Raw genomic sequence first — 13233 nt, 5'->3', positions numbered from 1 at the left:
AAGTATCAAAAATCAATAATTATTCTTCCTATAACCGTAATAATTTCAACAATAGGATTGCTCTCAACATCCACCTTAATGTCATTGTACTAAGGACTTAAGTTAATTAAACTAATAACCTCCAAAGCTATAATTAAAAGAATAATCTTTTAGGCCTTAGTAAAACTTTACACTTCTAGAATTGCAATCTAGAATCATAACTGAATATAAGAGCAGAGTATGATAAGAGAGAAAATATGTCATAAGTAGATTTACATTCTACCACCTAAAATTCAGCCATCTTACTGCAAGAATGAATATTCCCAACAAACCATTAGGACATTGGTACTTAATACTTTCTGTTTGGAGCATGGGCAGGAATAATAGGAACATCAATAAGAATACTTATTCGTGCTGAACTTGGTCAACCAGAATGTCTAATTGGAGATGACCACATTTATAATGTTATTATTACAGCCTATGCATTTGTAATAATTTTCTTCTTAGTAATGCCTATTATAATTGGTGGATTTGGTAATTGACTTGTACCATTAATAATTGGTGCACCAGATATAGCATTCCCACGAATAAATAATATAAGTTTTTGATTACTACCACCTTCATTAACCCTTCTTCTTACATCTTCTATAGTAGGTAATGGTGCTGGTACAGAATGAACAGTTTACCCGCTCTATCAGGAGCTATTGCACACGGGGGCACATCTGTAGATCTAGCCATTTTTCTACTACACTTAGCAGGTGTATCATCAATTCTTGGTGCAGTAAACATCATTACAACAGCAATTAATATACGATCAGAAAGCATAACTTTAGACCTAACACCTTTATTTGTTTGGTCTGTAGCTATTACAGCTCTCCTTCTTCTTCTTTCACTTCCAGTTTTAGCAGGAGCTATTACTATATTATTAACAGACCAAAACCTAAATACATCATTCTTTGACCCTGCGGGAGGAGGAGATCCAATTCTATATCAACACCTATTCTGATTCTTTGGACACCCAGAAGTTTACATTCTAATTCTACCTGGATTTGGTATTATTTCTCACATTGTATGTCAAGAAAGAGGAAAAATTGAATCATTTGGAACATTGGGTATAATTTATGCCATGTTATCAACTGGATTAATAGGATTTATTGTATGAGCATATCATATATTTACAGTAGGAATGGATGTTGACACACGAGCATACTTCACATCAGCAACAAATAATTATTGCTGTACCTACAGGAATTAAGGCATTCAGAGGACTAGCTACATTACCTGGAACTAAACTCGAGTTTAACCCACCATTACTATGAGCTCTAGGATTTATTTTCTTATTTACAGTTGGTGGGTTAACAGGATTAATACTAGCAAACTCATCACTTGATATTGTATTACATGACACATATTATACAGTAGCCCACTTCCATTATGTTCTATCTATAGGAGCAGTATTCGCAATTACAGGAGGTGTTATTCAATGATACCCACTGTTTACAAGATTGACTATAAATAATACATGATTAAAAATCCAGTTCACAATTATATTTATTAGAGTAAACTTAACATTCTTCCCTCAACACTTCTTAGGGTTAGCAGGAATACTACGACAATATTCAGATTACCCAGATGCATATACATCATGAAATGTAGTATCAAGAATTGGGTCTACAATTTCTATTGTAGGAATTATTATATTCATTGTACTCATATGAGAAAGAATGGTTTGAGCAATTGTATTCAGAGCTAATATAAGAAGATCAACAGAATGACTACAAAATAATCCACCTGCAGAACAAAGTTACTCAGAATTACCCTTAATCTCTAGATTCTAATATGGCAGATTAGTGCAGTAGATTTAAGCTCTACAAATAAAAGTTTGACCTTTTATTAGAAAAACATTTAATGGCAACAAGATCAAATTTATCCCTTCAAGACAGAGCTTCACCATTAATGGAGCAACTATCATTCTGGTATTCGTGCTGATCTTTTTGGAACAAACCCACACTCAAATGGTGAACTTTTTTCTCGATCATTGATTAGTTTTTTTGATAATGTTGTTGCGAGGATTATAACAATTATTGGAACAATAAATTTAATAAAAACTCTTGTAGATAGCTTAAGCTTTCTGATTGGAAGTCAAATGTACTATTTATACTAGAAAAACAATTATCTACCTCATCAATAAATATAAATGTATAAGAATAATCATACTATGTCTACGAAGTGTCAATATCATGCTGCTGCTTCAAATCCAAAGTGATGTCTTGGTGAGAACTGATTTATTGAGTGTCGAAGTAGACTTGTTGTTAAGAAAATTGTTCCAATAATTACGTGGAGACCATGGAACCCTGTTGCAACACAGAATGTTGATCCATATACTGCGTCTGCAATAGTGAAAGGTGCTTCTAAATATTTGTAAGCTTGAAGTATTGTGAAATATAATCCTAATAATACTGTAAAAAATAATCCTTGTAATGCTTGAGTGTGATTAGATTCTATTAAACTATGATGTGCTCATGTTACGGTTGCTCCTGAGGCTAAAAGAATGGCTGTACTAAGTAATGGAATTTGTATAGGATTAAAAGGTTGAATTCCTACACTGTGAACCCTTTTGTGTGGGAATGACCAGCAACGAACTGTCCATTCGCATGAACGGACACAGGCAGACAGTGTTTGTTGGTAAAGAGGATCACCCTGTGGCCAAACATGCCTTGGTGCACAGCCAGCACATCTTGGCACAGTGTTACTCCGTCCGGGTTATCTGGATACTTCCCACTGACACCAACCTATCAGAACTCTGGAGATGGGAACTTGCCCTTCAATATATTCTCTCTTCCCGTTACCCACCAGGCCTCAACCTCTGCTAATTTCAAGTTGCCGCCCCTCGTACATCACCTGTCAATTAACAACATCTTTGCCTCTGTACTTCCGCCTCGACTGACATCTCTGCCCAACCTCTTTGAATTTACATATGTCTGCCTGTGTCTGTATATATGTGCGGTTGGATGTGTGTGTGTGTGTGTGTGTGTGCGAGTGTATACCTGTCCTTTTTTCCCCCTAAGGTAAGCCTTTCCACTCCTGGGATTGGAATGACTCCTTACCCTCTCCCTTAAAACCCACATCCTTTCGTCTTTCCCTCTCCTTCCCTCTTTCCTGATGAAACAACCTTGGGTTGCAAAATCTTGAAATTTGTGTGTGTGTTTGTGTGTTTTTATTGGGTCTATTTACCAGCACTTTCTCGTTTGGTAAGTCACAGCATCTTTGTTTTTGATATATATTTTTCCCACGTGGAATGTGTGTGTGTGTGTGTGTGTGTGTGTGTGTGTGTGTGTGTGTGTGTGTGTGTGTGTGTGTGTGTGTGCGCCCACGCACCTACTTGAGGGTTAATAAAAATTGCTCTTAATCCTAACTGTGATAGGCAGTGTTAAAAAAAGTTCTTTGATCTTTGTGTTCTTGCCGAGGAATCAGACTGGAGTTAGTTACTCTCTTGAAAAGACATTCAACAAGCTTCCATTTAGTATGAAGTTGGAAGTGAGACTTCCTATGAATTCAAAACAGATAGAAAAGTGGTAAATATTGCGCAGTAATCTGTTCCACATTGTTGATACTCTCCTTTATGCTACTCTTTATTTGTGCCACTTTTCCTTTGTTTGTTCCTACTGCACTCTCTGGGCTGAGGATTGGAATCCACAATGGATGCAAAAGGGGTCATTTGACACTTCCTGGAATGTGGGGGTACCGAATTGCCATGCACTTTGTTCCCAAGAAATAATGCATTTTCTTTGGCATGATAGTGATTTCAACATTGTCCTGCATTGGTGCCTCCTGCAGAATTTTACAGAAAACTGCCAAAATACATTCCCCAAACTATTCCATCCCTTCCTCATACACTCCTTATTGAGCTTCAGAAAGTAACCATTCTAACACATCTGTGTAAGAATTCTGGTATCTATTCCCAGCATAAATGAATGTGGGTGCAGTGTACCTGCCCAGCAGCAGTCACCAATTCTGACAAGGATACCTTCTACTGCTGATAAATTGGTTAGTCACAACAGTAATTTACCATATGTGTGTGGAAAAAGAATATATGTCTTGTCTTGATGAGGTCACATTCAGTTCTACAATAGCAGAATGATTGTAGTAGACTCTGAAGAACCGCCTTGCTATACTGTAGGTGTGCTCATATGCACTTTCTTCTGTGAGCCCACATGCATCGATCTGAAAGAGAAAATACCACTTTCTACACTAATTGGCGGGGGGGGGGGGGGGTGATAAAGTGTGAAAAAGCAAGATGGAAAAGATCCCCACTTCAAGAAATGATATCTTCTCAAAGTCCATGAGGTGCAACAAAGCACAACATGCTGTCATATAATTATGAATTCAGCAGCCTAGTTGGCAGGGCTGCACTATTATGTGGTTCTGGTGGGGGTGGTGGTGGTGGTGGTGGTGGTGGTGGAAAGGGGGGGGATAGGGTGATTGGGGGGGGGGGGAAGCTCACCTTGGGTCAATAGGCTGTTAAGAGTAGGTTGAAGATGTTGTGGGAGGCTGCCCACATTCACCTTGTTGAATGCTGGCCTGGTTGACACACTACCCAGACAATGCCAATTATAGCTTTCAAACCACATTTTATTAAACTTTAATTATGCCAATCAACTTAAAAAATGGAAGACATTAAAATAATGCAATGAAATCTACTAACAAATCATCATCATCATCATCAGTTATCTGCTATATTAGCAGGTCCTTTGCCTCTCCATTTTCTGTGATCCATTGCTTCCTTCTTAAGGCTGCTGTATGTTGTACCGTCCATCATGTCATCCAGTATCTGGAATCTCTTCTTCCTCGTTTCCTTTTCCCTTCTACATAACCTTCTAAAACTGTTTTTATAAATCCGTCCCTCTTTCTTAATATGTGCCCAATCCAATTTCTTTTTCTTCTCTTTATTACATCTAGTAACTGTCTTTTGTCTCCCACTCTTCTCAGTACCTCTTCATTTTTTACTCTGTCCATCCAACATATTCTTTCCATCCTCTGCCATGTCCTGATCTCAAAAGCCTCCAGCTTTTCTCTGTCTTTCTTCCTCATAGTCCATGTTTCATCGCCATATAGAGGAACACTCCATACAAGACATTTTATGAGTCTCTTCCTGAGTTCTCTGTCCAGACCACTGCAGAAAATTCTCCTTTTATTATGAAATGCCTCTTTTTGCCATTGTTATCCTTCTTTTAATTTCTGTGGTTCACTTCCATTCAGTGTCTACCCTTCTTCCAAGATACTTACAATTTTGCGCCTGTTCTACTAGTATTTCTCCATTCAGCATAATTTTTATTTCCTTATTTCTTCCTAGTGCCAATACTTTTGTTTTATTTGTGTTATTTTTCATTCCATGATTTTTCCATTTGTTTCAACGGTGTCCACCAAATCCTGTAATTCTTTTTCCCCTGTGGCTAGAAGGACCATGTCATCAGCAAACCTCAAACACCCTACTCTTCTTCCTCCAATTTCTACACCTGTGTCATCTAATGAGCATTGGTCAATCATATTTTCCAAGTAGAGGTTGAAAAGTGTAGGTGATGGACAGCATCCTTGTCTTACTCCTTCTCCTAGTCCGATCCAGTTTTTACTTTCTCCTCTCACTTTAATTGAAACTTTTTGATTAAGATATAATGAGTTTACAAGTCTTCTGGTTTTCCAGTCCACTCTTTTTTCCCTCATTATAGTCGCCAGCTTGTCCCAAACCACATTGTCAAATGCCTTTTCTAGATCAATGAAGCACATTTATAGGTCTCTTCCTTTTTCAATAAACCTTTCTCCCAAGATTCGTAGGAGCCCTATTGCATCTCTGGTGCCAGTATTCCATCTAAAGCCAAACTGCTGCTTGCCAAGATTCTCCTCCATTACTTTTTCAAGCCTTTTATTAATTATTCTTAACACCACTTTGGCTGCATGTGAAATGAGGCTGATTGTCCTGTGCTCACTGCATTTCTTGGTTCCTTGTTTTTTCGGGAATGGAATCATTACTGTTGTCAGAAAGTCCTCAGGCCATTCACCACTGTCATATATTTTATTACATAATCTCAATATTTCTCTTATTACATCTTGGTTCGAGCATTTTAGTATTTCTCCTGGTATCATATCTGTACCTACCGCTTTGTCATTTTTCATTGCAGCTATGGCAGACTTTACTACTTCCATTATGATGATTGGTCCTTTCTCGTCCTCACTTACACTGTTGTGTGATTCAAGTTCCAGAGTTTCTGGTTTGCTATTTGTGTCATATAGCTCTTTTAGATCTTCTTCCCATCTCTGGAGGACATCGTCACAATCTTTGTACACTACCTCTTTGTCTTTACTCAAAATTTCCATAGTAGCACTTCCTGCTCTGTTTTGTTCCCATGTCATAGTCTTTACTCTGTTGTATAGTAAGTCATATCTTCCCTTCCTGTCCAGTTCTTCAACTTCATCATATTCCTCTTTTAGCCATTTTTTCCTAGCCTGCTCTGTTTCTCTTCGCAGTTCATTATTTAACCTTCGGTATATCTTTCTAGCATCTTCAGTGCCCTCGTTTTTCAATTTTCTTCTCTCCTCCATCTTGGAAATCACATCTTGTGTGACATGGTTTTTTTGACCTTTTCCCTTTTACATATCCTATATTTTGCTGTCCGGCTTTAATGATTCCTTCTTTCAGCATATTCCAGTACTTGTTGGCATTATCAGGTGGTTCTTTGTCTCATAATGTGTTTAGAAACTCCCAAGACAGCATTTCTGTAATTTGTTCCTTGTTGGATCTTATCTTCTCTAGATCCCACTTCTTCACCATGGTCACCTTCTTCAGTTTTTTCATTCTTATTTCTATTTCTGCCATAAGTAAGTTGTGGTCACTATTAATATCTGCACCTGGTAATGTGTGCACCTTCTTGATTCCATTCCTGTATATTTCTTCTACCAGTATAAAATCGATTTGGTTTCTATATATATCCCCTGGTGATTTCCAAGTGTAGAGCCTCCTCCTATGGTTCTAGAACCATGTGTTTGCCGCTATCAGCTTCCGTTCCCTGTAGAAGTCAATTAGCCATTCACCTCTATCATTTCTCTTTCCAAGACCTTGACTGCCTACTATGTTTCCCTCTTTCCCTTTTCCCACAATGGCGTTCCAGTCTCCCATTACTATTTTGCAGCATTTTTTATTTTCGTCCATTATTCTCTCTATTACATTGTATGTTTCCTCTACAATTTGGTCATCATTTTCTGAAGTTGGCATATACACCTGGACAATCAGTAAATCTTTTTGTACTCCTTTCAGCCTTACACCATTAACCCGGTCATTTGCATAATCTACATGTTCCACACATTTAGCCAATTCCTTTGTCATAATCATTCCTACTCCATTAATTCCTTTTACTTCTCCTCCTGAGTAATACAACACATATTCATCTGACTGCAACTCTCCATGTCCATTCCATCTTACCTCAGCAACTCCTACAAGGTCCATATGATTCTTTTCCATATCTCTTTTAAGGTTTTCTAGTTTTCCTGCTTGTAGCAGAGTTCTAACATTCCAGGTATCAATTCTTGTTTTGATATTTTGCCTCATTTCTAGTTGTTCCCCCCCCCCCCCCCCCACCCCACCCCCCATCCTGGAGATCCGAATGGGGGACTATTTTACCTCCGGACACTGATTTAACATGAGAGGACGCCATTTTAGCGCATAAAATGGAGACTGCATTATGCAGGGAAGACAATCTGTGGTGGTATTCCGTTGCCTTCTACAGTTCTGGAGGCCGCCCCTAACATGGAATACAGATGCCTTTTGCAGCCACACACTCTGGGTCAGACACTGCATAGGTTGGAAAATGAAAGACCCCTAGTCCTCGAAACCTAATAGCTTCGGGGTCGGAAAAGAACAAGAGCTGGCTGAGGGTGGCCAGATAGGAAAAATAAAAGTGAGGAGCCTGGCATAAGTAAGTGGAAGCAATGTTAGGACTCAGCTTGGGGCCCTGTGGTCACCAGCCACGTAATCGCTGGGTGTGACTCCCTGAGGAGTCACATACATACGTATATTACAACTAGGACAGTATTGTAATTGTCATTAGTTGAATTAGCATGCTTAAACTGATTATTTATTTAGGTTTCCATTACAGGTGCTTGTAATTTTTGACAGTGGCAAGTTTTGAATGCTTGCATTCATTCTCAAACAACTGCCTACATTCAAATGTCTAACTAAGCACAATTCCAATGATCTATTCAAAAGACTCTTATCAATTGAATTAGGCTTAGTTAAACATTTGGAATGAAGGCAGTTGTTTGAAAATGAATGTAAGTGTGTGAAATCAGTCACCATCAAAAATTACATGCAACTGTGATAATAGTTTAAATAAACTTAGTTGCTGGTTCTCTATACCAACATAAAGTTGGAACTGCATAACCACACTTCGACTCTCGAGCTGCCTTGCCTATGTATAAAGTCCGCCAAACACAAATGACATTGTGTTGCACTGTTCCATTGTTGTTTCACAGTTGTGAGGCTATACCAATTCCTTCGTTTTTGCTTCAGATAGATTGGTGATAAATTGTGTTGTCATATGTCCAAGTGATCAGCAGTAACATAAAATAAACAGCGAGTTAGGTAACAAAAATAATTTATGGGCCGCGCATGAAAGTAACACAGATTGAGGTAGCAGCACGACCCCCTAATGAAGCTGTTCCCTACGAGTTGATTAGTAATCAAATAATTGGTTGGTTGGGATCTGATGCAGCTGTATACCGTGGGTCATTACTGAGAAGTAAAACCTATCCGTGGAAACGGAGTGACATAATGAAAGTTTATTTCATTATTGTTTAGTTAAGCAATCCTCTAGCAAGGTTATGTAAGTTTATTTTAAGGTTGTGTAATCAAAATAAGATTAAACAATGATTTTGCTCACATATCTTAACCACGGTATCATAAAGACCACTACTCTTTACAAGTGTACAAAGTATAGCGTGTGCCGGCTTGTGTTACGAAAAATGGTGAGCCCACTGGATGGTTAAGTTCACTTCCTGTTGCTTCACTTTTAAGGGTAGTAATCAGTGACGTTTTTCCTCGTTACTTTTCTTAACAATCAACACGAATTTCCCAAATGCTTTGGTATCAAAAACGGCAATATTAGTCTTGCTCAGATTGCATAAATATCTACAGATGCCCACAAGGCTTTCTCGCCCTTCAGTTCTTTCTCCTCACCGTCAACTGAAAGAGCGACGTGAACTTTTCTCAGATCCCTACAGACTTTATTGACTATTTTTCAGCCCCTCTTCCCACTGAACGCCTACTGCTACGTGACGGTGTTGCAGGGAGCCATAACGGGCCTGGCCACGGGGCTCGCCTTCTCCATGTGGGTCGGCTTCGGCGTCCCCCGGCCGGACGCAGTGAGGCTGCCCACCAGGACGGACGGCTGCGACTTCAACGTTACGGCCACACCGCCGCCGCCCACCCAGGACCCCAGGTCGGCCGCAGCATCTCCTCTCACATTTCCGCAGCGTCATAAATTAACACTACTTTTGGGTGCTCAGCAGAGTTGTCAGTTCCATTATTCCACACGATACTTCAGTGACTGACCCAGTCATCTTCTCCAGTTGATGTGAGATGTACTGTTAAGTGTACCTGCTGCCTGGACTCTCACAAAATTCAATTTTTTTCCCTTTTTTGCACACATTATATCACCTTTGCTATCACCTGCATGACATTAAAATATTTAGTTTATAAGTTTGAAAGCACACATTCTTTTGATTCCTTTAGGGGAAGATTTGGGTCATAAGTTGTCAGTTCCACACCTCAGGGGTTCCATGCTACAGAGGAAAAACTTTGCTTATTGATATGTAATTTTTAATAGCACATAGAAGCTGTTTTGGGGTCTACATTCTTCTTCATAAATCTCATTTCTTAGTAACAGTATTGTGAGAAGGAAAGTTCCTACTCACCATATAGCAGAGATACTGAGTTGCAGACAGGCACCAGAAAATGAGTTTTTGGCCAACAAGCCCTCATTGGGTGCGCGCGCCCACACCCACCCACACACACACACACACACACACACACACACACACACACACACACACACACACACACACACGCAAATGGGGCTCACGCATACATGATGGCAGTCCCTGTCTTATGAGGCCACAAACCAAGTCAGGTCTCAGTAGCCAGAGACTGCAATTATCTTACGTTAATACATTCCACCCTGGATTTTCCAATTTTTTTTTAAGAAAATCATACGAGGGCTATTCAGAAAGTAAGGTCCAATCAGTTGCAAGAAAGGAAACCACAGTGGAAGCCTGATGAAGTTTTGCACAGATGTGTAGGTCAGTGTCCCTAGTACACCTGTCGATCGCGCATCACATCGCTCTTCACAGTCCTCAGTTCTGAGTGCACAGTGAGCATGTAAAGATGCCCCAATTTGGAAGAGAGGGGGGGGGGGGGTGCAAGAGATTCCCAAAGATTCCACCTAATGACTTAATTTGTACTAATTGGTCTATTTTGTTGAGTAATGCAGGGAAGTTCCCAGATTATAGTTCCTTACATGGGTGCTGAAAGACATGTTTCCATGTTCTCATAGAATATGACTTTGTTTTTGACTTGGAAATATCTTTTTCTAAAGAATGATGTTAAAATTTGTGTCACACCACTATTTATAGCTGAGTTTGACTCCTAGCTCCTGCTGCACTGCTTCACATGTTTGTTTTACTGGGATGACACGATTTTGCCTGAAATACACATTCTCTTGGTGCTCCAGATATTTTGCTAGCTGGTATGTACTGGGTGTTCTAAGGCCACCGTGTCCTGCTGTATGATTGAAATATCTTTGAATAACTGTTGCAATAAAAAGTCACACGTCTGTCTGTGGACACAATATGTAGTGTTGACTAAAAGAAATTGCAGGGCTCAGGTGCTAGGAATATTTCATTAACATTGTGAACAATAAATAGTTAAGAATAACACTCATCTTAAGTACATTGTTGTACTTGTTGTTCTTGCTTGCTGTCTGGAAAAAAAATGGGGTATGATTTTACCAAAAGGGTGTCTGGATCTTGAAAACGTTTCAGAACAATATATCCTTCTCCTCCTTGGTCTCAGTATACTAGCACAATTCATTCATCCAATAAAATAGTCAACAATGCATTTCTGTCATGTTCTCAGAATTATCTAATCAGGTATAAAATGAAATTCTTAAAAAGAATTCAGTTTTTCAGATTTGTTGACACATAAACAATGTGTTTCACATGGGTGCAATGGAGAGAAATTGCAGTTTTTTCTCCACATGTCTGATCATCAACACAGTTACAAAACGGGTTGCTTTCTCCACAGCTCACTGCCAACTACCTCCAGCTAGAGAAACATAAACCAAAGATACAAGATGGATTGTAGAGTATCACTCATATCGGTATTTGTTCGCAAATGGAATGTGTATAATACTTTAATCAAATAGTAATTGAAGTTTTGTTAAGCTTGAATAATCAATTAGTGTCAGATGCAATAAATTTAAAATGGGGTTTTAACAGTTTTAAATATTGTTAAGACCAAAATTCTCTGCTGATAATTGATAAGGGGGGACATAATTTTTCACATATAGTTATCAGTATTTCATCCTGGAAACTCAAAATACAAGGGCATAGGCTTTCAAAAATAAAGGAAAATAGTTAAATGTGACAGAAACATGGGTCCCCAAACATCAAAATAATTCAATAAATTAAAACTAAGGAAATACACTTTGCTGGTGTTACAAAATATTATAATAACAAAAGATATATTACTTTATACATTAGTTCCAGCTGAATCACTATCCGATGTACTCCAGAACTACATAAGTGTAGGCTCATTGTACTGTGCCATTATTACCAACTATGGGCATTGCGGCAAAGCCTTCCTCGTGTAGTGTCAGATCATGAGAGCACTGCTGCAGAATTACATCACCTAAAAGAAGTGTATTGAAATAGAGAAATAATTACTCAATATCTACTGATATCAGTAGGCCTGTATGGAAAATGGCATCCACAGTATTTCACTCACGTCAACAAAGATAAGCAATGTGGCTTGCAATGTTAGAGATGATGTGCTTCTCAGAAGGTCAAGTGTATGTAGCATATCTTACATGGGGCAGAGCAGTAGAACAATTGAGAATGGGTTCACTGACACACCCAACTAAAACAGCTCAGAAAATCAGCTGTCGCTGAGCACTGCCTCTGATATAATCTCAAGATGAAATGCTGTAAGGCCAGTGTCCTCGTGTAAACACAAAGTTTCTGGGACGCTGTAATTAAGGATTCTAGCAATACAAAGAAGTCCAAAAGTTGTAGTAAACTGGAATGGAGGTATCAGTTTAAATAAGGCTGGGCACCTTGCCCACCAGGGGTGGTAAACACTGAAGGCATTTGCATTTCACGGAATATCAGTGCGGTCTCTGAAAAACAAAAGAGGATCACAGTGTGTAACTGGCACTGGGAATCAGCCTCAGCTACGAATAACGGTGTGACATAGACAGTGCTTCGGTCCAGTTGTAGGCCAGGCAGCAAGTATGCATAGTGACCCAGCTAGCAGCTCCCAAAGGTGACGACTGTGTCTGTTGTTGAAATATCATACAGGAACGTGCATCTCACAACTCAGCTGATCACCTGGAAGCACAGTGTCAAGAGCTTCACTGTCCACGGTGGTGTCGGCCTGCAGTAGTAGTGGGGCAGTGAGGAGGTTGTGGACAGTGTGCGCCAAAAGTCACCAGAGCATGCATGGAGCAGCTACTGCCACATCTCGTACACTTTCTACCTTCCATAGCGTATAGGACTTATATTCATAAATCTTTTAATAAAATATCAGTAACAATTCAGTGATAACTTCAGCCTAGGATAATGTTAGCCACAGGTAATGCAGTGTCAACACCACAACCTGCCTTCCTATGTTCTCACCTGAAACTAAAAGAGAAACTTAGTGAAGATCAGCTTCGCACTACCTGTCTTAGTTAAGGCTGTAGATCACGAGTGTGTAAAAAGAGCACCGATGCTATTACACTGAATGATATAAGGATTGGTTCCAGTGTTTATCACCACATGTCCCCATTGCACACCTGGACATGCACAAAATGTGAACATATATTTTGTTATTTATTATTATTATTTGTTATTGCTGTTGTTGTGGCCTTCAGTCCAGAGACTGGTTTGATGCAGCTCTCCATGCTACTCTAGCCTGTGCAAGACTCTCCATCTCTGAGTAACTACTGC

At 39.3% G+C, this 13233-nt stretch overlaps 1 protein-coding gene across 11 annotated transcripts in view; it reads left to right on the top strand.

The window, feature by feature from the left end:
* LOC126108737 (putative sodium-dependent multivitamin transporter) overlaps nt 1-13233 on the top strand; it is a 745960-nt gene that overhangs the window by 378149 nt on the left and 354578 nt on the right. For 6 of the 11 annotated variants that reach the window (XM_049914081.1, XM_049914077.1, XM_049914079.1 and 3 more), the window contains exon 10: nt 9316-9467. The exons of the other annotated variants lie outside the window; for them this stretch is intronic. In XM_049914081.1, the coding sequence (XP_049770038.1) occupies nt 9316-9467 (152 nt within the window). The remainder of the gene's footprint in view (nt 1-9315; nt 9468-13233) is intronic. 11 annotated transcript variants of the gene reach the window in all.

Source organism: Schistocerca cancellata, chromosome 11 (genome assembly GCF_023864275.1).
Source record: "Schistocerca cancellata isolate TAMUIC-IGC-003103 chromosome 11, iqSchCanc2.1, whole genome shotgun sequence".
Lineage (NCBI taxonomy): Eukaryota > Metazoa > Arthropoda > Insecta > Orthoptera > Acrididae > Schistocerca > Schistocerca cancellata.
This window is presented reverse-complemented; position numbering and strand designations above follow the sequence as displayed.